Source organism: Pocillopora damicornis, chromosome 9 (genome assembly GCF_964200805.1).
Source record: "Pocillopora damicornis chromosome 9, jaPocDami1.2, whole genome shotgun sequence".
NCBI lineage: Eukaryota > Metazoa > Cnidaria > Anthozoa > Scleractinia > Pocilloporidae > Pocillopora > Pocillopora damicornis.
In genome coordinates, this window is record NC_142678.1 from 23313102 (window position 1) to 23339380 (window position 26279).

General features: G+C 37.9%; 2 protein-coding genes and 1 non-coding gene across 3 annotated transcripts; all 3 read left to right on the forward strand.

Annotated features, from left to right (window-relative positions):
• The first annotated feature begins 973 nt into the window (after window positions 1-973).
• LOC113675883 (polyunsaturated fatty acid 5-lipoxygenase) lies at window positions 974-13728 on the forward strand. Its single transcript, XM_027192484.2, has 15 exons — window positions 974-2215; window positions 2514-2558; window positions 7573-7698; window positions 7803-7900; window positions 8295-8427; window positions 8703-8798; window positions 9051-9147; window positions 9485-9602; window positions 10205-10297; window positions 10425-10485; window positions 10650-10755; window positions 11139-11224; window positions 11357-11530; window positions 12167-12330; window positions 12732-13728. Exons 1-15 carry the CDS (start codon window positions 1727-1729, stop codon window positions 12844-12846), a joined length of 2001 nt encoding a protein of 666 aa, XP_027048285.2. The 5' UTR covers window positions 974-1726; the 3' UTR covers window positions 12847-13728.
• Window positions 13729-18522: 4794 nt separating this feature from the next.
• Window positions 18523-19798, forward strand: LOC149040781 (twist-related protein-like). Its single transcript, XM_089182890.1, has one exon. The coding sequence runs from the start codon at window positions 18662-18664 to the stop codon at window positions 19079-19081; it is 420 nt and encodes a 139-aa protein (XP_089039016.1). The 5' UTR covers window positions 18523-18661; the 3' UTR covers window positions 19082-19798.
• A 5108-nt stretch (window positions 19799-24906) lies between these two features.
• Trnac-gca (transfer RNA cysteine (anticodon GCA)) lies at window positions 24907-24978 on the forward strand. The gene has a single exon. It is a non-coding gene; the product is annotated as a tRNA-Cys (tRNA).
• Window positions 24979-26279: the final 1301 nt, after the last annotated feature.

Here is a 26279-nt window from a genome sequence, read left to right on the forward strand (position 1 = left end):
TAGAAAGATGATCAAGGCTCTTGAAATTAAGAGATGCAATGAAGCAAACATGTCAATCATGAGTGGTGGATGAATAGGAGGAACACTAACAATAGAGTAACACTTCAAGTTAACAAACCCTAGCAGCCTATTGTATAAATTTAACTAGCCTTAGTATGCATAACTTTGTACTGATGAGGCCCTGACCAGTGAAACATTTACTACCAAAGTATATGATATTTGTGCCTTTCGAAGTCTTTAATTTTTTTTTCTTATATACATATAAGTATATATGTATTGATTTAGAGAAAAAACAATGAGACTTTCATCCCAACAAGCCTGTTTGGAAGCGGGCATGTCAGCTTGTATGTATGTTTATCAGTCGGTGTGTGTTTGGCATGTGAGGCTTGTTGATATGAAAGCCTTGATACTACATACATTGAACATAGGGAATAAAAGGAAACTGTGCTCACTGTTGATGTTTTTGTTGTTGCTGTCGTCGTCAATGTTTTGTACCAAAAAGTCCTAGAAGCTATAGTTTGTTATGCTTAGTGTTTTTTTTTTTTTCTTTAATGCTAAGTGAATAAACAAGATGCTTTTGGCAACTAATTGATTTGCACTGGTTAACTCCAGGGCTTTGCCCCGTTGGAGTGATTGAGTGTGTGATCACTATGGTGTTTCTTAGAACATGAGTGAAATCCACTCCATTCTAACAGATAAAAGGATTAGGAAGTATATTTGCAAATTGATTTTTTGCGACTAAGCATAATCTCTTTAGGTGACACTTTTCTGGAATACCCATTTCCAATTCCTAAATATTATTTTGGCTTCAAAAATCTAGTTTCTTCTACTCGTGCAGCTTTTCATGAACTGCCTTCATATAGCTCATTTAAACTCATTCTCTTGATAGTAGGTGGGTTTTTAATAGTAAAAAAACTTTTAAAAGAAACAATAATTTTGTAAAAGTTCTATTGGTTGCTTTGTTCGCATAATTAGTTCCCTTTGGAAACCTTTGCTATATTAGATCTCTGATTTTGATCAAGTGTTAATGTGATCAAGACTTTTATTCTAAAAACAATGTTTCTAGCCTTGGGTCAGATGTCTTGTGACACAGTCTTGTGTGATGTAAATGTATTGTTTTGCTTTCTGTTAATACAAATTCGCCTTCACGCCGTATTTTGAAAGACAAGCAATATCAACTCTACTATGATGCGCTCAGTGGCCAACCGGATGGAGATATTGGATATGCGCCAGATTTCAAGTATTACGGCTAACGTTGAAAATTCAAATTATCTCAGTTAGACAAGGTCAAATTCCATGTTACGCAGTCAGAGGTAAAGCTTAATCGATTGAAATATGAATGTATGATTACTTGTACGCGTCCGTGCTCATAAACAACTGTGGGTTGGCAACGGAATAACACTCCGTAGGAGATAATCAGCTGTGACGTCACTACAGCTAAATGACAAAATTCCGTAACACCTCTGTAAGAATTTGACGTACGTGCAGAAGTTCTTGGAGAGCGAAAGAGAGAAAAACTATCGCGGCTACTCCGTGAAGTTCAGAAATCCCTGGCCAAACCTTAATTCTTAGATCACCTCGCCTTCGGTGGAGATTTTGTTTGGTTTTGTGCGTTTGACACTGAGATTGTAAGTTCGAAAGATTAATTAGCGCCGAAGGGAAAGAACGATTGAATCACTTACTCTGTAGAAGACTTTCTTCTCGCTGTACAGCAAAGTGCATCAACATGGGAAACTCATGCAGCGGTTTACCTCCTGACTGTGAAATAATCGTCAAGACTGGTGATGTGAAAGGAGCAGGAACAGACGCTAATGTTTTCAGCGCTCTGTACAACGAAGATGGCACTCGTTCGCGTGACTTGAACCTCGACTGTAAATGGAAGAACGATTTTGAGAAGGGTTCCGTGGACCGATTTAAAGTTCACTGCGGCTTGCCACCTGGTCGTTTGCATAAAATTGAAATCTGGAGGGACGACAGTGGTATCGGTGACGACTGGTATGTGGAATGGATTAAAGTGAAGAATCTTCATCCTGGGTCCGACGAGGTGATCTTTCCCTGTAACCGATGGGTGAAAGCAGAACGAAAGTTAGTTTTGACAGAATATGACTGTGTACTGCCACAGTTTGACGAATGCAAAGAACAACGGAAGAAAGAATTAGAGGATAAGAGAGACGTTTATCGATTATCGCGTAAAGCTCCAGGCATTCCTAAACAGGTTAGTGGTACAGTCTCAATTAATGTTGCTGTGGAAATCTGTTTTATTTTATTGTACTCTGTTAGTCCTCAAGAATGAAGACTCTTTATCGCTGGCTTGCAATTTCGTGGCAAGTTTTGGGGCATTTACAATCGCCGTTACGCAACTGATCTTAAACATTAGCAAACTATTTCGCAGATAACCAAAGTTATGTAACTATGGGTTTCTTTACTCAGCTATTAGGTTAAATGTAATTAAATAGTTGGTTAAGTAAGTTACGTAACCAAAAAGTAAGACTTCTTATTATTTTCGGTTGTAGATCGAAAGTTGTCCCCGTGACGAGAGTTTTAGCAACGACTACAAGGTATTGGTATCAGCAAGTGAACATTTATTTAGTTATTTATTCGTTTGGTAGAGTAACTGGAAGCTTAAGAGAGAATTTTTCTGGAGACCGCGTGAAATCAAAAAAATGTGGCACATGCCTAGAAAAAGCCCTACCTTCATACTTCGCTCAAAGATACCTTAGGGTAAGTCTATAAACGTGGTATAATTTTTTTGTTCAGAACTGTTTTTATTTTCTAGAAAATCACCAAACACTGTATCGAGCCCCAACCGCCATAACAGTGGCCAAAATGAAGCCGACGAGTAGGGCAACAAAAACGTTATTCTTCAAAAGCGCAAAAGAAAGCAAATCTTTCCGAATATTATCTATTTGTATACGAGGTATTAACAAATGATTTGAACCTAATAACGGGATTATTGATATAACTATGAATTATTGGCGAATATTTGAAAATCGCCAAAATTTGATTGATGAAAAATTTCATTTTGGAGCAGTTTGTTCAATAAAAATTTTTCCTACTCGGTATAACTCGGAATCACTTGAGATGAGCATTTCTGAAAATTGGAAACGATGTTCTTTTCAAGGATATAAAAATTAATTTGGGGCTCTTAATTACTGCGAAGAAATAGCCCGATCTATTTCGTGCAAATCGCAACGCCGCCGTGTAAACAACCGCAGATAATCCAATTATTCTTTTATTATCGAAGCCATAATTTCTGCAAAATCTTACCGCTTTGAGCTGTGCTTTATCAGAAACTCAATATGTTACCCTTACCTTCTGAAACCAGTGATTAAGGAATGATGTTTCCATTATTTTTGTTTCAAATCGCCATGTTCACTTGAAAAGTGTTTACAACGTCCGGCTTGACCATTTACAATACTCGAAGCTGTTCATAAATCATCGCAGACCATCGCACCTCTTGACTTATTTCTTCTTCCATACAACTCCAGTATATACAAAAGTCTTTTTTGCACGATAAACCAAGATGCTTTGATTGCTTACAGTTTCAGTTAAGAAACGTTTGGCTCCCCAAATGGCAAAACGATGTTCACCAACGAAGTCGTGTGTCATCATTCATGTTTGTCACGCAATCACGCTAAACGTGCACAGGACACCCAGACAGGCATTCGTCTGCAGACATCGCTGTACCGAGTGCAGGGCCAACTAATATTTATTTCTTAGTCAGTGTTATGTTTTAAACAAAAACCTGCGCGAATTCACTTAAAAAACGCTGTAGATCTCTTTTGAGTGTTTTGAATCAGTGCCATTCTGAAAAACTACTTTTTGACGTTTTCGTAAATTTAGTCACCCCCTGGTACTGACTATACATGCATTGTTATCGACTCTATTTCCACGACTTCGCACTTGCAAAGATTATATTTATCAATAGGCACTTTAAGTATGACGTTTAACGGAAAACGGCAAACGCAAGCTTGCCTTTCATTTGGTTACCTATTTATGGAATTCTTAAAAAAATCCTGCACAAAAAATAAAATAAAATAAAATAACACATTCACGACAAACACAAACCTACTTAATTCCGTGTACACACGCCTAAAGACAGACGACAGAAATTGAATTTTTGACGTTCGCGGGAAAAACAAACGTCATGCGTAACCTCTCAAATGACGAATCTCCCAGTTAACTAAAACAACTGGAAGTTAATTGTCTAGTGCTCCGTGATTATATACATCACCTACGTGTCCCTAGTGGATCGATAAGGTCTACCATGACCTTCAGTGGCAGGCAGACAGGTTCCACGGTGAGGTGTTCTTTTCTAATGACACTGGAAAAATTCTACCGACTATGTAAACAGAACAACAGACTAACAATTTCGTGCTTTATCTAAGCACTTTGAACGTTAAACTTCACTAAAAACGTAAATCTTCGAGTCACAAAGTCGGTCGCTTGTATCAGGCCGCGAGACAATACGTGTTATTTGACTGTAGGTCATTACAATTACATTTTTTAAAGCTTTGGACTTACACAATCTCTGTTTTTTGTTTTTGTTGTTGTTGTTTTTTTGTAAATTTTCCTTACGATAGCGTGCTCATCAATTTAAACCTTTCGATTTTGTACCTTGATTGCTACGATGATAATGGCCATCGCTAGAAACTTGACAGTTTTCTCAACTCGAACTCGGAAAAAGTCGTTTCCCGTCCCTTAATCAAACAATTAATCGGCCATTCTTTGAGATCCCGAATTCTCGACAAGACAGAGGCGGCGTACCCTCGGAGATTCAAGAAATCAGGAAGTTCCTCCATACAAGCTAACTGAATGGGTTTTATAAAGCAAAAAAAGAAAGAAAGAAAGAAAGGAAAAGAATACAGTGTCATATACTTTAGGTGTTTTCCTGGTCAATGAAACCAATATTCAAGCTACATGTAGTTCGTCACTGCTGACAGGTACAGCTAAAACAAAGGGCTTCGATCTTACTCACGTAAGGCTGCTTACGATGAACGGAGATATCGCTGATATCAATGCTAAAAAATAAGCAAATATCCTTCAGCACTGAGATGGAAAAGCTCTTTAACTCGGACTTTGCTGCCATTTCACAAAGATTGTACGCATTATATGTGATAGGGTGTCTAAGCGCCAGTTCCTTTAAAGCCGCATTCGACAGCTCTTGCTTCACTTGCAGCGGCCTCCAAGTCGTCATCAGACAGTTCCTCGTCATCCTGGAGGGTCTTTTTCGCAGCCAGTCGGGAAAAGAAGGCAGCTATTTGATTTGCTGTAAGGAAATCGTCGCTTGTAAACAGGCGGTTACCACTCGCATCTTTGGCGCTTACCATCGCACGTGCAACTGATGCTGGGTCTGCTTTCTGTCCTGATTGTTCCCCCAGTTTAAACTTGGCAGTAAGATAGGCCTTCTGGCTGGAAGTAAATCTCTTTCGTGGGGCACCAGCCCTTAGTGCCCAGCCCATTGGTACTTTTCTGCACGAATCTGGTATGATGTCAGGTCTACTGTTTGCAATAACCTCTGGTACTGAAGGGGTCTCTCCCTCCAGTTTCTCTCCATACACCTTAACAGCTCTGTCTGTTAAGGTCTCGCGCTCTAGAGCTCGCTCGTGTTTACCACAATCTAAGTGTCGCTGCATTGAAGAATACCTTAGGAATATCCGTGTGTGGTATCGCGCTTAAAAAATGCAAACAAAGGTAATTTTAAATTCTGGATTTAAAACTTTTTCCTGGAAATAAAAAATAGGGGATAAGAAGGAAAGAAAATAAGAGCGTATTGGTAACCGAGCCTCCTTTCGAGTGACATGTTATTGCGTGACACCATCGCAAAAAACGAACGTCAATGATTCACTTCATCTGTCAGGATGCTCTGGCTTGTTCTATAAAAAACAAACTTCCATTCTTATTGTGAAAGGAAGACTTGTAAAATGTGAGTTTTCCAAGCTGAAATATGGTTTTAACTGTCCAGCAATGCGACGTTTCCGGCAGGAACCTTCGTGAGATGTTTTCACTGTGATTTGGTATACACCGCCTGTAGTGCTGTACTATCGACGCTGTTGTCAAGTCTCTTTATAACAAGATTGAGGCAAGGAACCAATCTTAGAAAGTTGTTTTTCGCCAAGTGAGCTTAAGAAATCCAGTTTACAATCTAGTATAGGTCAAAGCGATAAGATTTTGTTGGAATTATAGCTTCGATAATAAAAAGCCTAATTAGATTATCTGCGGTTGTTTACATGGCGGCATTGCGATTTGCACGAAATAGACCGGGCTACTTCTTCTCAGTAATTAAGAGCCCCAAATTAATTTTTATATCTATGGAAAGAACATTCTTTCCACTTTGTAAAAATGCTCATCTCAAGTGATTCCGAGTTATACCAGGTAGGAAAAATTTTTATTGAAAAACTGCTCCAAAATGTAATTTTTAATCAATCAAATTTTGGCTATTTTCAAATATTCGCCAATAATTCATAGTTATGTCAACAAGCCCGTTATTAGATTCAAATCATTTTTTAATACCTCGTATACAAATAGGTAAAATTCAGAAAGACTTGCTTTCTTTTGCGCTTTTGAGGAATAAAGGTTTTGTTGCCCTACTCGTCGACTTCATTTCGGCCATTTTATGGCGGTTAGGGCTCGATACAGTGTTTGGTGATTTTCTAGAAAATAAAAACAGCTCTGAACAAAAAAATTATACCACGTTTATAGACTTACCCTAAGGTATCTCTGAGCGAAATATGAGGATAGTGATTTTTCCGATCATGTGCCACCTCCCACGCGGTGATAAAAAAAATTCGCTCTTAATTTAATAACTTAACTTAAAAAACTCAACTTGTTTACCTGAAGAAATATTTCTCTTGGTTAATTTTTTTCCTGGCTTGTTTTTTGTACTCAGGCGAGAGATTTCTAATTACTAGAACAGCTATTTTGAGTATGCAACCATTTGAATTTAAATTCATTCTTCTGAATCAATGCAGTCCTCAATATTTCTGTTTACTTGACACATTTGCCTTCTTTCGGTATTGAGAGCATTGTTTGAAGTTTGACGTAAGCTCTGAACATCAGAAGAAAATCCAACAAAAACATTAAACACGACAATAATATTAGCTGTTATTGTATTGAAAAGGTACATAACACCTGTTGATTCTCAGAGATTTACAGACTAACCCAAGTTCAGCACTATAATGGAAAAATTCACTTTTAATATACTGAAGAAGTACATGATACCTGTTAATTCATAGTGATTTACAGATTAATTCATAACGATTTACAGACATAGCCAAGTACAGCCTTATAATGGGAATATTCACGTTTAACTAACATCTCTTTTAAACATATTGGAGATGGAGCTGATTGCAATACAGCTTGATTCTTTTCCTTTCCCTTTCGGACTTAATTAAAGCTTTTTCATAGTCAAACACTCCGAGAAATCATAATTTAAGAAACAATTCAGAGAATATCTCCTATGTCTCTGTTGTTATTACTTCTTGTATCCCCTTCACAATTTTAATTAATTATGATTTAGGAGTAGAATTGGAGCCAGTTGTAAAGCATAGTTGTGCTATTTCTTCTTTATAGTGGAATATTCAGCAGACCAAGTACAAGTTGGCTGTGAAGTGTAAGCTGGCCAAATTAACTTCTGATCCCTGGGAAACATTAGATGACATGAGCAATCTATACAAGGGAAGCCTCAACTTACCTTATGTAAGGACATCTTTCGAAAATACATCTTGGATTGAAACTGAATCAAGAAAAATTCAGGTTGGCATCAAGTTGATCATGGTTTCTTTCTTTTTTTTTTTTTACAGGGCTATTTTAACTGGAAAGAAGACTCAAACTTTGGTCGTCAGAGGCTTCAAGGGTGCAACCCAACCCTTATCAGACTTTGCATGGAAATCCCTGAAAAGTAAGACAGTTTATCAGTGGGCATGAGTTTTGTAAATGGTTAGTTAGCTAATGTTATCTAGCTTTTCACTGAAAGTTTATATCTGCCACTGGACCACAGTCATGGTTATGTGTGACTACCTTGAACACTGGTTCAACTCATATGTTCCATATTTATGGCTGTCAATGAATACTTTAAGCCAAAACTAGGATACAATAATTTTTTATTATTGATCCCTAGAAACTAGAGATCAAGAGGAAAACTTTTTTCATATTTCCAAGAAGAATGATGTCTTGAATTTATCAAAGAGTGCTTTATAGATAACTCACTTATTTAAAAATTTTAATTTGCTTTTGTAATGTTGGTTGTTAAATAAAAATCCAATTTGTGTCATGATAACAATGGTATCTTCCAGTTTCAAGGTCACAGCTGAGATGGTGGAACCATTCTTGGAAGGGATTACATTGGAAGAGGCAATGAAGAATAAAAAGATCTACATTGTGAATCTGAAAAAACTCACAGAGATCATGTGTAGATTTAACAGAGTGGTGAGTTAGGTTAAAACTATAGAAATTTAAAGATCCATCTATCCAGCCCCCAAGAAATGATAGCCAATTCACTCTGTAGTTGGTTGTTATTTTGATAAGCGATACCAAAAAACAAACAAACCAACAAATAAACAAATCCAGGAAAGTACAAACTACTGATTTCTTTGGAGACTCTTTCTCTTGTATTTACCACATCACTCTACAAGAAATACTTACACAGCTAAATCGTATAGCATCCTTAGTTTTACTGATTGTGATGAATTTGTTTCCCTCAGATCTGCAAACCAATGGCTTTATTCTTTGTCAATGGCAGAAACGAGCTAATGCCCATTGCAATCCAGTTGTTCCAGAAGCCAGCTGATGACAATCCAGTGAGTCTGTATAAGTTTACTACTTAAGTCTCAGAGACTCAAAAACTGAAAAGAAAAATGAAAAATAAGGTTGTCATTATTGGATGAAATTCTGACAGTGACTTATGAGCCTTAAGAGTGAGACTAAATTACAAGCATGGACATAGTAAAACCTTTTCGTTATAAGGCCTCAGGACCCCATGAAGCTACATGTAGTATGACTGATGAAATAAATACTCAGGTTGACATGGTTGTTGTTGTTGTTAATGGTAGGTTTTCTTGCCAAGTGATCCCAAGTACACCTGGATGCTTGCCAAGATGTACTATAACAATTCTGATGCAGCTTTTCATCAGTCCTGCACTCATCTTGGTAAGGAATATTTGCAATAAATTTAAAACAGAAGACAAACTCTGATGAAAGGATAGGAGAGACGTAAACCATTATCCTTTAATTTTTCTTTGCTTCTCTGATGGGGTATGGGGGCAGGCCTTGAGAGGTCACTATGATGCATCATCTTAATTGGTTCTTGGCCCTTTTTTTAGCCTTCCATCATGCTAAGGAGGTATATTTAGAACTTAACAGTTAAGCCAATGTGACAGTGGAGGACCACACTCTGAATTTTTAGTAGATGCAAGTTGGAATCAATGGTCGGAGAAATCTCATGGAAAGTCTAAGGCAGTTGTTTTTACCATATTCATTTTTATAGGATTCACCCATTTGGTAGCTGAAACAATCTGCGTGGGAACTCATCGTCAGTTGTCACCATCACATCCTGTTTTCAGGCTGCTTGCTCCTCATTTTCTGTATCTCCTGGCCATCAATTCGTGAGTACCTAACATTTATTGTGGAATGTAGCCAATAAAATTCTCCCTCTCTCCTTAGTAGAAAGGGAGAAAGGGGGGAGCTCTTGAAGTCACCAGAACTTTGTTAATGTGCACACAGGTTTTTGATTCAGTGGATGTTTGTCAATACTTTCTTCAATTAATCGATCAATTCTTATTTAGAGTCAGCACCACACAGTAGTTTGTACAATTACTATTGAGCCTGTGGCCCCCTTCTTTCTCACAACTTTTGGGGGCCACTAACTAAGTGGTTGTTTAAACCTTGCTTTAACTGTCACAGGATGTCTTCTGCCAGCTTTTCTATGCAACCCTCAAAAGTCCAAAAAGTTAAAAATTTTTAACTGGTCTTGAGATCTTGTAAACCCGATTGTCAAACTTGGATGGGGTTACAAGTTTATGAAATAAATATATAAGTCCCATACACAGAGCAGTAGAAGAAAGTAGCAGCCTTGGAGGATGAAGACATGATTTGGAAGGCTGATTTCTTCTCTTGTTCCTTGGAATGCCAGAGGAGAAGGTTCTATGGGGGATGATGATGAGAAGTAATGTAATTGGCTGAATATGTGTTTGCTGTTTATGATTAGCCTTGCTCTGGCCAAACTTGTTGCACCAAATGGATGGATTGACAACACCATGACAACTGGATCAGGTGGATTGATGGAACTTGTCAGTCAGTGGTAAATAAATATGCTCTTAATTTAGTGTTCAAGCCCTTTGCATATCATTTCATACACTCAGGCTTCTATGCAACCTTTGTAATCTTGACATGACTAAACTTTTTTTTTTATTGTGAAATTTTACTAGTTGGCAAAACTGGAGAATGGATATTGATGGATGGCTTCCTTCTGATCTTGAAGCTCGAGGGGTATGTACATGTACTTTTGTCACATTTGCATTTATGTACTTGTTATGATATCAAACTTAACTAAATTAATCTGTAATTATTTATGTGACTCCCCTAATGAAATGTGAAGAATTTTATGCACAGTTGAGTGAGTGATGGTCAAAATGTCCTAATCTGTTTTTAAGGTGGATGACAAGGAAGCTTTTCCCAACTACCCCTACAGAGATGATGCATTGCTCATTCATGAAGCCATTTATACCTACGTACGAGAAGTCTTGGAAGCTTTTTATGGTGAGCAAATACTATTTTGTGGATATAATTTTTCCTTTTGCTACGTTGTCAAGTCCTATGTTTGAGCAATTTTAGATTAGGTATCAATGTGATATGGGGGATTGCTTTGGTTTTACCTAACTGTGTTCTGTGATTGGTCCACAAAACTATGCAATCCTCTCAACCAATCAGATCCACAGCTACAAACAATCACAACTTGGACATTCGCTATTTTCCATTCTTGAAGCAGTGTGCTTGTTTTCACTTTGAATTCTCATAGGCTAATCACAATGTGAACCTTTATTCCGACCAGCCACTGTAACAACTTTGGTTTTGGTTTTTCCATAATCACTTGATTTCTAGTCAAAATGGTTACAGTTTACACTCATTTATAAATATTTCAGACTCACCAGAAAAACTGACAGACGATTATGAAATCCAGAACTGGGGACACATGTTGGCTGACCCAGAAGATGGCTTGGGAATCAAGGTACCACTAATTCTCTGTAGATTCCAAAAATTTTCTCAGGTTATAACTGAATTGCAATTGAGCCACAGCAAGAGCACTGTAGAACTCTCTTTTTGGTTTTTAAAGGGTGATACGCTTTTGTGTGTTTTACAGGGTGTTTTTGGAGGTGGAAAATTTACAGATTTGGAAGACTTGATCAAGGCAGTGACCACAATTATCTTCATCAGTAGCGTGGGGCATTCTGCGGCCAATTTCGCTCAGTATGATGAGTATGCTTTTCCACCAAACTATCCTGCATTCTTACGTGGGAAACCTCCAACAAGCAAGGTAATTTTGCGGCTTCAGTCTGTTTCTATCCTTGGGATGGTCGCTTAGATGATTATTGATGTTATAGATATTTTGCTCTCCCTATTTTCAAAATTTTTGTTTTTAATTTTGTCACTCTTGTTGTAATTTTTAAATCATAAGATTCTTTAAATGGCATAGATTAATGGACTGTTAAGAACGCGGAAAAAGAAAGAGATCCGAGAAAGTTACACCTGAAGCAAAGAAAAGATGCATAGAGATTCAATCCCAATTTTTAATTTAGGATAGCACAAGGATTGCAAATTTGGATCAAGTTTTAACTGAGTGTCTATAGTACTCCGGGATTACCTTGGTTTTGCTTAACTTCGCTCTGTGATTGGTCAAATCAGATCCTAAAGCAAACCAATCACGACTTAGTCACGCGTGTTTTCCCGCGCTTCAGGCAATTTGTTTGTTTTTACTTTGATTTCTCATTGGCTTTTTAAGATATTTTCCTTCCTTCTGATTGGCTGTAAGGATCACTTTGGTTTTGATTTTACGACACTTAATCGAAAAGCGCCGTTTATAAGAGGCGGGTAGGCGTAACAGGTAGCTAAATACATTTTTTTAAAAAAGCGACAAGTGGAACTGTACTAACGGGTTGTATACATGTTTTAGGAACCTCTGATAGAAAAGGATATCATTGACTCCCTTCCAGTGAAAGACATGACGCTGGACATTATTATTGTGACAAAAATACTCAGTGATCGCGGTACGAACGCTCTTGGTGACTTTGAAGTGCAATACATGTACGACCCAAGAGGAACCAAGCCTGTGGAAAAGTGAGACATTTACTGCCGTAATACCAAAAATAAAATGAATATATAAAATAACTTAGCTGATCTTGATTTCAACTTTTCACGACTGGATATTCAGATATCTCAGTGTCGTACTGTAAAAGTATTTGGACTCAACGCGAAATCGGTCGCTAAATGCGACAAGTCTCTTCATGTATACTGCTCTTAAAAAAGGGTAATTTAGTATTATCAACTGAGTTGATAACGTACTTTGCCCACCGAAAAGAGTCTCAAAGGCGTTTTGTCACTCAACGAGTTCGGCCTTTAAGTTTACTGTATGCATTGTAACCTAGCCTGTGTAATTTACACCCTCGATTTGATGTCAAACTACCATAGTTAAGAAAGATTCACTGTAATTAAATTTTGACAATTTATTAACCTTTCAGGTTGAGGAAGCGTTTGTTGGAAGTGAGTGACATTATCGCGGAGAGAAATAAGAGCCGACCATTCCCTTACCCATACCTGGATCCTAAGGAGGTTCCTAATGCCATCAGTATTTAGAAACTTGGTATCCGCAGAATCCCCTGAAAACTACAAACCACTACAGTGAGAAAATAATTCATTGCCTGCCGCCTTTCAACCCCAGATGCCAGACTACTGAAGGATGAATAAACAGCAAGCAAAAACTGAGATTACTTTGCAAAGGGTAGTCCTCGCGTTTACTTTCCGTATTTGTTAGTGCTCATTGTCTAAAATAAGGAGCGTGTACTTTTAAACTATTGTGAAGGTTTCGTTTCATACTCAAAACCCGTAAATGGTCAATCTCTCTGTGAAGCTCTTACACTGAATTTGAAATGTTCGCTTAACCATGAGTTTACCCAGTCGTGCGTTCAACATCAATCTCATCGAGGTTGCACCACTTGAACAAGTTCTCAAATCAAGAGGATTTAATCAGTGTCAGTGGTACGCCACTCGAGACTTCAGACTTAAAGTATTTTTGATGGTATATGAAATAACAAATATTCCACCCTTAATATATTTGACTGATTAGCACAACCCAATTTTTGTATTCTTAAGTGCTTTGTGGTTTAAGATTCCATGTCAAGTGCTGATTTGTAAATTACGTAAACAGAGATAGCGTGTACTCTTATCTGGTAATTAAGTTTTGTTTAAAAATATTTATATTTTGCACTTAGGGAGAGAGAGTCTCTTTGTAAAATGAAAATTTAGATTTAGCTGAAGACGTACGCTTGTTATCTCACTTATTATTTCACTCAGGGAAGCGTTTGTAACCGAGTATTTCATGTCTAACGACTATTGTAAAACAAGTGGTTACCTCAAACGCTTTGCAAGTGAAGAGACATACATTTAAACACGAAAATTATCACACAAGGCGATGTTAGATAAATACTGGAAGAAAAAACAAAGTAGTTTTGTAATTGAGAAGTTTTATCGTTGATACTGTGTGGGAAGCGCGAGACGCGACGGCCAAATGTTCAGTGCGATGGACTTGAGGTCGAGAGGTCTGGGAATGATACCTGGTTGGGTAAACGTGTTGTATTCTTGGGAAATAGACCTCGCTCTCACAGTGCCTTTCTCCATCCAAGGGTATGAATGAGTAACGACGAATTACCAGGAAAGCTTGGTGAAATGTTAGTCGAACCTTGCGAGGGCCTGGCATTCCATCCTAGGGGGAGGGGCGATACTCCTAGCGACTTCATGCTAAGGAAACTTGAATAAGCTCTAACCCTAACCCTAACCCTAACTCCTAGCGACTTCATGCTAAGGAAACTTGAATAAGCTCTGACTGGGTGGGTCAGCAACTTTCGTCACCAGGCTGATCTTTTCGCTCGGTTGAATATCATTAACTATGTACCAACTCGCCCAGCTTCATCTTCTATAGCATTCGATACTCTCATCACTATAGGACCCGTGCACTTTTCCAGTGATAGCCACGGTTTTATGTCTCCATGGCTTGTTCAATTATCATCGCAGCCCTGTCTCGTGCTGCTTTGCTGAGGAATGGTCTGGTTTTAGCGGCAATCTGGAGGAATCCATCTCAGTGCAGGTCATCATCAGCTGGCTCTTTGGTGATCCCTGGGTTTAAAGCACGGGCAGTGCTGTTTACTTTGTATCAGAAATGAACTATTAAACGAATCGCAATATATTAATAATCGAGATTGGGCTTGGAGCAATGCGGTGGTCATATTTCAGTCATATTTCAGTCCCTAACATTAGCACTTGCACTTCACACTGTCTGTAAGTGAAGAGGAATACAGAAGAGTAAACAAATTCATTGGTTTTTTATGTTTGCCGATTTTCTTTGATGCCACTATCACAGCTTACTTTTAAGTTTTCCAAATAATTTAGCCGGCAAAAGCAACAAATGAAATTTGCAGTACCTCAGCCAGCCACCAACGTTAAGAATTACAAGAAATCTTAGTTATTTTTCACACAGGGTTCTTCCCTGTAAGTATGACGCTTAGAATGTCGACTTAATTCAAACCAAAACTCCTTAAAGAAACTTTCTAAGTCGCTATAAACTGAAAAGCAGATGAATATCATGTTATAAACTGCTTTATTTTTTTACTGATGGCATCAAAGTAATTAATGGAGAGCGTATCTAGACAGTCGGGATAAAATGATAAAAAATTATTTAATTGATGAAAAGTCATTAAACGATCACGATAGCTTGGTGACCGCTTAATACAGGTTGACTGCTTAGTGTACGTTCTATAGATAGGGGCATCATAAAAAAACGATAAAAAACTGTACTCTATGCCATAATCGAACACTTAATGTATAGAATTTCGCTCGAAAATATTACTTTATTTGATTTTGGGAGAGAAACATGGACTAAATATTACTTAGAAGATTATTCTTAGTTTTATTTGAGTGGTTCCGCTTTCAGTGACCGTTCAATAAAGACGGAGAACAATAAAAACAGACCGTTGGGACTAAGTAAAAGGTGACCGCGACCGCTTGATAGAAGTGAAAATGACAGTGGTTAAAGGCAGACAATTTCTGGACTTTGACAACTGACCGCTAAATACAGAGTGACCGCTTACTACGGTGCCGCTTGATACAAGTTCGACTGAGTTGAGGAGTTGTTGGTCTATCGAGTCGTTAAGTCTTGTTTGTAAAATCTGATTGGTCAGTTTTACCGTGATGTCATCAGGTGCAAAATTCAAGTCACTTGACGTTACAGTGATGTAAGTCGGTTTTTGATCCGTCGGTAGCGTTAATTAAGTCTTTGTATTCGGTTCGTTTGATCTTCTTGTGTTGTCTCCGATTCCTTAGTATGGTTGTGATGGCTGTTGACGAGATGCTGGTAGTTTATGAATCAGGTTGTCTCAATTGTAGTTATGTTTTGTATTTTCTTAAGATTGTTGCGATGTAAGGAAAACTTATCGAATAGAAGTAACGTTTATCCATTTTAGACTGAGCCAAATTTGCTACCGTCGACCCTTCACTTACAGCCACCTCTGTACACAACCGCCATTTCCTAACTATGACCAGTATTTTTACTTCCGGTGAACGGTCCATTCATTCACACTTTTCTTAGCCCCTTCACAACAAACTTCTTTCCACAGCAGCAACCCAGAAAGCAGTCAAATTTAATAAGCAGGAAAAAAAATCTCCAAGCTACAAATCAGCTTTACTTTGCTTAAGAATTGCGCTCCACTTTTTTCTACTTAGGAAAATCAGTTGCGAAGCAAAAGTTTTTTCTCAATGTAATTTTTAAAAATTAAAGGAATTTCTTCGTCTTAGTGTCCGTGTAATGGATACTGTTAACACCACTATACTATAGATCGGCGCCGTGGTAGCTTACGAGGTAATCTTTCTTGTTTCCTTTAAGCGCGTAGCTACATTTTACCTCACGCTTCTACAACTTCGACTAGCCGGTTGATTTACGACTTTATGAGACGAAAAGAAGACTTTCCTACGGTGAGCTTTAAGTTATGTTGAAATTAAAAACTCAATTCGCCTCCTTAACTAATTGCGAAACAAAACCCGTAAACTGATCTAAAAACATCTCCAAACATTTTCACAGTATAAGACAGTATGGGACACTGTTACAAAAGGCGGAAGATCCGGAAAACGATACCCTACTGTACTTTGTTCGGGCCTTTTTTAGTTCAAACTTCTCGGTCTGGAAGGGAAACCAAAGTTCTAAGAGAACTTTCTTTTTTTATCGATGTTTTAATTTCGTTTTATTCAGCAGCAATCTGTTCGTATTCTATCTCTACTGTATCCGGTGGAGTCCTATTTTTTTTTTAATCCTTGGTTTTTCGAAACTTTCTTTACATTTATGGTTGCAACCAAAACTTATCTCTTATCTTTACTTTGAGTCAAACTTAACTGCGTGATTCCGCACAACCCACAAGTTTTCGAACTTTTTCGAACACATCTCTCTTCTCCAGAAGGTTCCAAGATTCTATATTTACGTTTTGCTGGAGTGTTTGTTGTCTGAACGCACTCACTCACATTTGATTACACTGAAAAGAGTAAAGAAAAAGTAAGAAAGCTAACAGAAGGATAGGCCGAGGAATCACCAGTTTTAATGTACTAATCAGGTAAAGATGATAATTGTAGAATGACTAGATATTTCGTTGACACCATTTTCTTTATTTATCTCATTGCTGCCGTCCTTTGTCTTCGGACAGTTAGTTGAAAAAGCGCAGTATGTTTATGTTAGCTGGTTGGTCATTACTGATGACCACCACCAAAGAAGAATTCACTTTTAGAGTTACTTTTGATGTCACCGGCTGTCTAAAATACGAAGGTGGCTCGGTCTGGACATAATTTTTAGCGATTTATCTGATATCCGAACGTTTTCTTTCGCTTCATTTGATCAGAATGCTAAAAGATATTTTCGAAAATTGAAGAATTGACATTATTAATATAGTTATTATCTACCTGTGATAATTCTATGGTTTGTTTGTGTAATAAGGCATTCTTTCCTTAATTACTAAAACAGATGCCTATGGTTCTTTGTATGAATTAGACAAAACAAACTTCACTTCACTTGTTCGTCGGCCCCTGGTTACTGTTCAGCGTGGCAGGTTCGGTTTATCTGGTGGCTTCATCAAACTCCATGTAGCAACCTTGTGAAAGGTGTAATACATATCTCATCTTCGTATACAATGTCACTGTTGAATGCAGTACACTCAACTTGAGGAGCTTAAAGATAGCATCTAGCTTGAATTCCATACATGTAGATCAAACAAAGCCTGTGTATTTTAGATACTAAAGCGTTTTCCAAATGCACTCGATTGCCGCAAAACGCAATTCAAGAGCAGGCAATGAATACTTTATTACATCCCATTGTGTTATAAGATGTTATGTACGCATGCCCTTGAGTGTGTTAATTTCTCTGAAGAGTTTGTAACGAGACCATGAATTGCTCGTGAAATGCAGTGTAATTCTACTCCTGACCACTGAACACCGGCAATCGGAAAAGTTCCCGCATATCAGCGGCGGTCAGGACCATTCTGTCATCACGGCCTATTGAACACAGTCCGGTACCTCAGTTTGTCAGGCTTATCAATATACATTCACTGGAAAGTTCTCTTTTTAATATTCACAAAACCACTACATTGTGTCTCTCCTCTTCATGTAGACTTTTGCAGGGGGCATTTGTTCTTGACCTAGTAATCGATACAGATATATCTATCAGCTATTTGAAGGCTCACAAAATTCTTCGGCAAACTTCAAGCACTGACTCCCGCTGTTGACAAAGAGTCTATTTCCGGAAACGAAGCGCGCACCTCGGAGTTAAAATTTAAAAACCAACTCAGAGCAAAGAAAGTATTTTAATAAAAAGACTTTTTCAAGAGAGGAATAATTTGTCTTCAAGGAATTATACGCACTTTAAAATGGAAGCCCTGTGCGGGAGCTTTTTATGAAAGTTGTAAAGTGTTTAAAGCAAGTTCCGTTTTCTCTTTGAGTCATTTTCATCACCCAAGGCCGGCTCGTTTTAAGTCCTGTGTTTCTCACCTTGTCGGGCCGAAGCTGTTTGTAAATATCACATTTATTGCCAATTACTGCAGATAAGGCAAACTATTAATTAAATTTGAAGTATCCATTGACACATGGTGCTGTAATCTTATTGGCAGGGTTCAACAGCTGAGTGAACGTAATTAGACAACTTGACGGCCCGCCACAGAAAGCTGATAGGGCGTGTTTATTTTAGCCCATACCTGCATAACTGTCTGTGGACGATAGCGTTACGTTAGTTTACCAAGTTGGCTGACGGTGAGCTAAGTTCTAACTTGAACTCGGGTCGCTTTCACAGACATAGTTGCCCTTTGGTTAAGCTTGTCCAGCTTAAGTTAATCGAACAGTTAACAGCTTCTTGTTGTAATCTCCGACTATGGGGCTCCCGCATTATGAGAAGTCTCTCGCCATGACTCAATCAAGTAGAAAGTACAGAACATCAAGTAATTCGAAATCGAAACGCAAGGATCTTCATCCCGCACATATGCATGACCATAGTCATGGTAAAGGCGATCAGAGAACCGTAGCTAACGTTCGTGAACGACAAAGAACGCAAGCATTGAACGAAGCCTTCAACAAGTTGCGAAAAATCATCCCAACTTTGCCTTCAGATAAGCTGTCAAAGATACAAACATTGCGCTTGGCTGCGCGCTACATCGACTTCTTGTGCCAGGTTCTAGGCAACAACGAAAAGCATCCGAACTCAACAGCAAGCAGCTGCTTTATTGCTCATGAACGGCTTAGTTATGCTTTTAGTGTCTGGAGAATGGAAGGAGCTTGGTTTCAACATCAGTAATAGGAGAGACAGTATTCTTTTTTCACGGCCAAAGATGTTTTGATATGAACGCTGTCTTCTATGAACTCAACACCACTGATTGCACATTGTTCTCAAGCGATCGAGAAGAAAATTATGCGGCAAAATATTAAGCGTGTCCTATGCCTTACATGAAAAACATTGCTTGCTTATGTGGAGAGGATATGAACCTTAAGGATGATGTTAAAAACAGAGATGCTTATTAAAAGAAATATCTGCTAAAGAACTTTGAGTGGTCTGTGCAACAATGTCAGACAAACGTCGGAAGAAAGAGACAGTCTGCACAAACATTTTCATGTTCAACGCATTTGTGGTTGGCTCTTTATAACTAAGTTACAATCAATCGTTGTACATTTTTCTTGTACAATTGTTCGAGACCTCAGCTACAATTTTTAAATGTTCGCCTTATTGTGTATCGAATGTTAAATGAGTGTTTAAGTACCAGACTTTGTATGACATTAGTAATTGTTCAAAGTAAGCCTTTGCGTTAAGCTTCCGTTCAGGTAATGTGTTAGATGTCGTAGACTTTTGTTGATAGCTCGTGAGCGCAATGTTGTACATACGTATGGTAAACAGTACGCTGAGGTGAGTTTATTAGCGAAGTAAGACGGCATTTCATATCCAACAGAGCAGAGAGAAATATTTTGTGAATTAGTCATCGGAAGTCAGTGATAGAAATAAATCCACAAAGACATGAAATTTTACATGTGCTTTTTTTGTCGAATTTCTCACGGCTTTTTTAAGTAAGGGAAGATTTTATGATGTTTTATAATATGTTCTCTAAGAAAGAAGTTCTTCTGTCGGGCTGAGGCTGAGGCGTGAGCGGTAAGGCAGTTGTTTACTTCATCCAGTAAGGCAGAGCTGTGATACTTCCCGATCTTTAGATCGATAAACAATTTATCCTGGTGTACCTTTCTCCTTTCAAGATAATTTTAAAAAATGTCAATTCTTAATTCTTAATTCCCTGGAAATCATTTAGATTCGCTCCATTTTCCGCCGCAGCAAAGGTTTTCCTAAGTTCAAAGCTACGATTGAGGCTAAAACGTGGTAGGATTCTCCGTCAGCTTGGCGTTAATTTTTTTTGCTGAATTTTTTTTCTGCTGTCAATTCTCTCCTTGTTTCGTGATCGGCAAACACATTTATTTTTGTCTTGTGGAATCATAACCCGGCTGTAAGCTTCCATGGAAAAAAAAAAAAAAAAACTCGTCCATTCAAATTTCACACTAAATCAGCTGAGCGAATTAGTTCGTGTCCTTTAAACTCTTGGCTCGTCCGGTGTGGGAGGACTGTTTTGTTGCAGGTTTTGTGCAGTACTCCTGAAGAAAATTCACAAACAATCTTCAGACTTTTATCGGCTCACTGAAGTTTCCATTCCTGAGGCAACACTCTGTCATCTCGAGAGAAATTTACCGCCTCGGCGAGCACTTTTCATCCCACATGGTTTTGTGGACATCCTGTTGAACCCACGTTAAAGAAAAACAAACGAAATTTATTGGGGCGGTCCGTGAATATGCTCAGATCTGTTATAAACTCATCAAACTTAGTCCGTAGCACATGGTTGCACCATGCGGGTGCAGCAATAACTTCGTAATTATTTCCTAATCAGCCGTGATCCCGTTGGTTTACGCCGGGTGCGCTGCCAATTGATCATGTACATTGTAATGGCGAGCAAATTTTTAAGTCGTAAGTGATTTGATAATCTGGCACCTACAACAAAGAGGAAAAAAAGATGAGGAGGGAGAAGAATAGATTTTTCTCAGTGACAACCTTTTTATTGAGAGAGTTAGATGCCTATGTTTGTTTTTTAGACTGATTATGGTTGCTGAGAAAAAGGCTTTGTTTCCCAGTCTCGTTTAATTTCTTACTTGCTGCTTGCACCAGTGAAAAGGTGTCTCAGAAAGGATATATCAAACACTACGTTTTCGCCGCACGTGATTTCTCTCTATCACTGTTGATAAAGATTGAGTGCCAGCTATGGTTAATTTGGGGAACCAATATAGTTACATCTGATTTCTCCATTCTAATGCGATGTTCATCTTGTTGTATGGAGGTCACAATTAGCACCGCCATCGATACAGGAACTTTTTCCGACTCCCTTACAGCGTTAAAGATCCTGTACTGTTAGAAAAGGCTCCTCTAACATCTAAGGCAGTTTCTATGCTCGTGTTTGAACTAGCGTCGATTTAAAAGAAATTTTCTTGGTACCTAACCCAAAGGAAATGATGGCAAACTCCGGGAAAGACTTCTCAAGAATAAAATTGTGTTTTTGTAATCTTTGATAAACTGATAAAGCTCTTTAGTTTTGCACTGATAAATTAAAAGAAACTTATTCAGCGGTAACTGATGATATCAGCCTTGTTTTGAAAAGAAGATAAGCTTGAAATTTAGCTGTGATTTGTAGCAAGCGAATGAAGTGGGTAAACAAGGAATTCATCTTTATTTTAACATGTTTGTCATATTAATTATCTAACTGCAAGAAAACGGGGAAGCAATTCATAAACTTGGATCTCAAATAAAAACCATGTGACAAATTGCTTGCTTTAATTTTACGTCGGCATCTGATGAAGCTGATATTAACAGTTATTGATTTTCAGTGAAATATTGTTCAAAATATTTCACCAAGGCGATTGGTTCGGGCCAATGGATCTTCGTGATAGAATTTAAAATGAAGCATTCAAAAACGGAAAAATAAAGTTAAATTAGGTCTACCGACGAAGAAATCGTCTTCAGATTTTTATCTCTGTGGTTGAAATTAAGAACCTACCATTTATTTCAGAAATATTTTGGGTTGCCGAGGCAGTAGGTCAGTGAAACTCAAAGAAGTATTGAAAAAGGACATTTAATATCCTTGTACACATAGGGGGTCACCGCTCTAGGATTTTCCTTTGTGATATTTTTTACGAATGTTTTTAGGGCGCGATTCTTGAACGTGCAGAGACCTGTTATCTCACCTCTGAATGCGCAAGTAAGATAAGTGAGTTTATTTTCTGCGTTTTAACCAAAAAAAATTTGATTTTGCGGCTGAATGGACGACACATCTGTAAAAGTAATACAGTTGTTATTGCGCGAGTGAAACGGCAATACCTCACGGCATGTACTGTTTTTAATGACATGGTAATTGTGGAACTCTGTGTTCATTGACATCGCACTGGTGGGTTCCACATCAGGATTGAAAACTGTGAAAACTACTCAGTAAAAGTTGATAAGAAAATTCTGTAGATATCAAAAAGTGTTGCTTGAACCCCCCTCTGAGAATTAATAATTTTATGTTACTGTTATCCAATTAACGTATCTCGTGATAAAGAAATATCTCGGAAATCTTGGAACGAGACTAGAAACTAAAAATTCAAGTGCGCTTCCTCGTTTGACCAACATTTTGAAATAAAAATCCTCGGTTTCAAAAGAAAACTGTAAAAGTTTTTTTTTTATTTTTCTTTTTAATCTTTGCAGTTATTGTTATTTTCATGTTCCGTTTTGGGTAACATCTCTCACAGCATGACTTCGCACATTAAATTCTCACGTAATCACGAAGTGAAAAACAACAATTTAGCCCACAAAACAGAAATATGAAAACATTGAAATTTCGCCTGAATCGTATTTTCCGGCTCTGATCGAGCATGTCTGAATATCTTTGCTCAGCAATCCTTTCACAACAAGTTCGGGAAATAGAAAACAGACTTCAAAAATCACGCGTGATTTATTAACTCCATTTGTTCGGTTATCGGCAAACTCCTTACTCTTCCAATTGAGCTGCAGCCTTTCTCTGAGCCTTGACAAACGAAAAATGTCACCATAAGTAATGGAAAAGTTTTATTCTGTGGAGCCCGGGAAAAAATTAAGGATTCTTTTCTTTCTACTGAAAACAATGTGACATTAGTGGAGCCAAGTAACTTGGGTGTTTTGATCTTCACTACATATTTTCTACAAAGTATTTCAGTTTTTCCCCATGTATTTTTTTTCTGATTATCAAGGGTTGCGTTCAAAGATCGAGAGTAGTATTGATTTACCCCAGGTCGAAAGATCGTTCAATTTCCTAGCATGGTCGCCATATATGTTTCCTGTACCGGATTTCAGCATAGAGATTATTGATTGTTCCGTGAAGTTCTTTTAAAGTAATTTTGCTACAAATTGGAAAATGATGCGTTGTTGAAAGCTTAAAGTAATTCAAAATTATGTCCAATTCACTGCTCAGCGGTAGAAGACAAGTTTCCTTGGATTGAAAATGTTTTGTGTCACATAAATTTAATAACATGTTCCTCTAAAGGCCTAAGATTTAAAGGTCTTTCTCACATTTTGTTTTGTTTATTCGCAATTAGCTGAATCCCACGGAAACCAAAGGTCATCTGTTAATATATTTTTTCCGCATGAATCAAAATATAATGTAACTTTAAGTAATCTCTGCGACGCAGGATAACTCTTAATTTCCTCAAGTCTCGTATCAAACGATTCTTTCTGTCAATTAGTACAAAAACACTTCCTATGTTCCTTGTCTACATTGTGACACCGCTGGATACAATACTTTTCCCTGTTCCAGGCGATTTCAATTTCTGAACATTTTATAGCGACTGCTCTGTAGACCTATCACTAAGTAAGCTTAGTTAAGATACCTATCTGCAGGGAGACTAGAATCAACTGTTTTCCTTTTCACTCACTATATCTCGTTAGTATTTTAGTCTTGAATATTTCGTCGAATAAGTTTTTTTTTTTTGACAAGTAAAAAGAATTACTGCTGAAACAGCTGGAGAGGATCGACAAAAATTTCTTTCAGCGAGGGAAGTGACCTATAGGAAGCTTAAGCTGAAATAACTTGGCGAAGATTATTACTTTTGTGTCGCTAAGAAGAACTTAAAATGATCGCGACCAAGCACCTTATCCTAAGTTGGGTTATTGTTATGGAGTTAAAATCCCAAGAAACTCGAAGCTTTAAGGTTTAATTTCCTGCTTAAGATAAAAGGTTTGACAACATCAGTATGCATATTCCTAACGATGTTCTCTGCACACTTCTTATGATAGATTCAAGGAGAGTTTGTTTAACAATCAGCAGCTTCTTAAGTCACTGATCATTTTCACTATTCTCATGACGTAAATGTTTGATCAATGGTTATAATGTGGGGAAAACTGAATTAAATGCTGGTTACTTTTGGCAGTTTTAGGGTTAAACAGTCAAGTTACGTTGAGCTGTTTTTGTCTGTGTCACAAAAAAGTCGATTGCTGCGGCTTACTAGGAAAACATTTAAAATAGTGAATACATGTATCAGCCGATCAAGCGCGGAAAAAACCGAGTGGCCGAGTGGCCGAGTGGCCGAGTGGCCGAGTGGAGCCAAATTAAAAACTGCATTTCATTGGTTGAGAGTGTGACGCGAGTTTCTGACCAATTACAGCGTACTACACCAAAATCAAAGCAATTTCGGTAATATTTCAACAAATTATGGAAATAATGAATATAAAATCAGGTTAATAGACATTGAGAAGATCACGGGTCATACAAAGCCGCCGAACACACTCGCGGATCAGCGAGGACCCGTTAGAATCCATGCGCGACAAGCCGGCTTCTTCTGTGTTGTCAGTAAATCTCATGTACTACTGCGCCTTTAATTCCTCTGCCTAACAAGCATACGAGCATACATACTGCAAAAAAAACAACAAAACGACTTTGCTTCAATCTAGAATTTATTCGTAGATTAAAGAAACGACAATCTCTGGGCTCTCTACAAAGTCCCCCACATATAACAAAGCGAGGACTCATTAAATTTGAATGATGCGTCATGTGGCGTATTAACTGCAAAAATTAGCCATTTATTCATTGCGGGGGCATAGCTCAGTGGTAGAGCATTCGACTGCAGATCGAGAGGTCACCGGTTCAATCCCGGTTGCCCCCTTTAACTTAAAATTTTTTTTTGAATGGCTCTTGAAAAAAACCCATACAGTAAAATAAAAAAGCAAAATGCAAATAAGCATATCTAAAACTGAGCTTTTCTGCGTTCTTTGAAAGTCTCAGGAAGTAATTTGTCATAGGAGTACAAAAAGGAAAAATCCCTAAAATTATTTAATTTATATTTTCATTCAATTGATGACAATTCCAATATCTTAAACACCCGGCCTGCCGTTGAAGTCATGGTTTATCAGTTGCAGATAATGTGTGCAGAGATTATCAACATTGCCATATCCGTCCAGTGACCATATGTTCAAGGATAAAGGGTGAGTTTTTTTTTTTTGTCCTGACGTTAAAGATGGCGTTTTTAACGTTTGTGCGATTATGCCGAACTTTAAGGTAGACTTACATTTTTTCATCCTTCATTCCATATGCCTTGTGTTCTTCGTGAACCTAAAGTACTGAATACTGTTGTCTTATGCTAAAAATTTTACTTTCGACTATAGTCAGCATAAGACCAAAGGTTCAGTTTAAACTGATTCAGTACCTCCTTGATCAAAGCGTAGGACCTCAAGCAATTACCTTGCACAACCGCGGACTTCCTTGTTTTCCGCAAGCCCTATAGCTTTAAGTGATATAGATAATCATCGCTTGTTCGAGGAATCAGTACAGATTAGAAACTCCAGTGCATAATCTTTTGAGACAGTGCAACTCTACAACATGTCTTGCAGAACCAAATAAGAACTTTATGTTGCAAAAAAAAAAAACATCAACAACAAATCTTCATTTCGTCGAAATGTCGCATCCGGCCTTTGGTTATGTGTAACTAGTCAGGGGAATCTAACAACTGCAATTTTGAGTTAAGAAAGCTTTAAAAACATTCAAGAGCTATGCAAGAGTCGAGTCTCACTGGCTCAGCATATCTATATTCTAAAGAGTTCAAAATTTTATGGTTCCTATCCTTTTACACACACTTATTAAAAAAGTAGGTGGGGCTCTGTGAAGGCGCGGAGAGAAAAAAGGGGTATAGAGTTGGGTTGCTTCACGCGACCTGACCCAAAAATCCCAATTATTCGCTATACTTTTACACTGTACGCCAGGAACAGACTTTGGACCTCCCTTTTTCGCCACTTGGAGAGAAATGATTGCTGTCCAGCGCCAAGAGCAGGAATGAAGCCTTTGGAGAGTCCTCCACAACTTAGCTCGGTATTTACCAATTCATTACACTATGCTCATTTGACTTTGATTACCTAAGAAAATTTTTTTAGTTCATTTTTATATACTTTTGAATTAACTTCTTAAAGATGA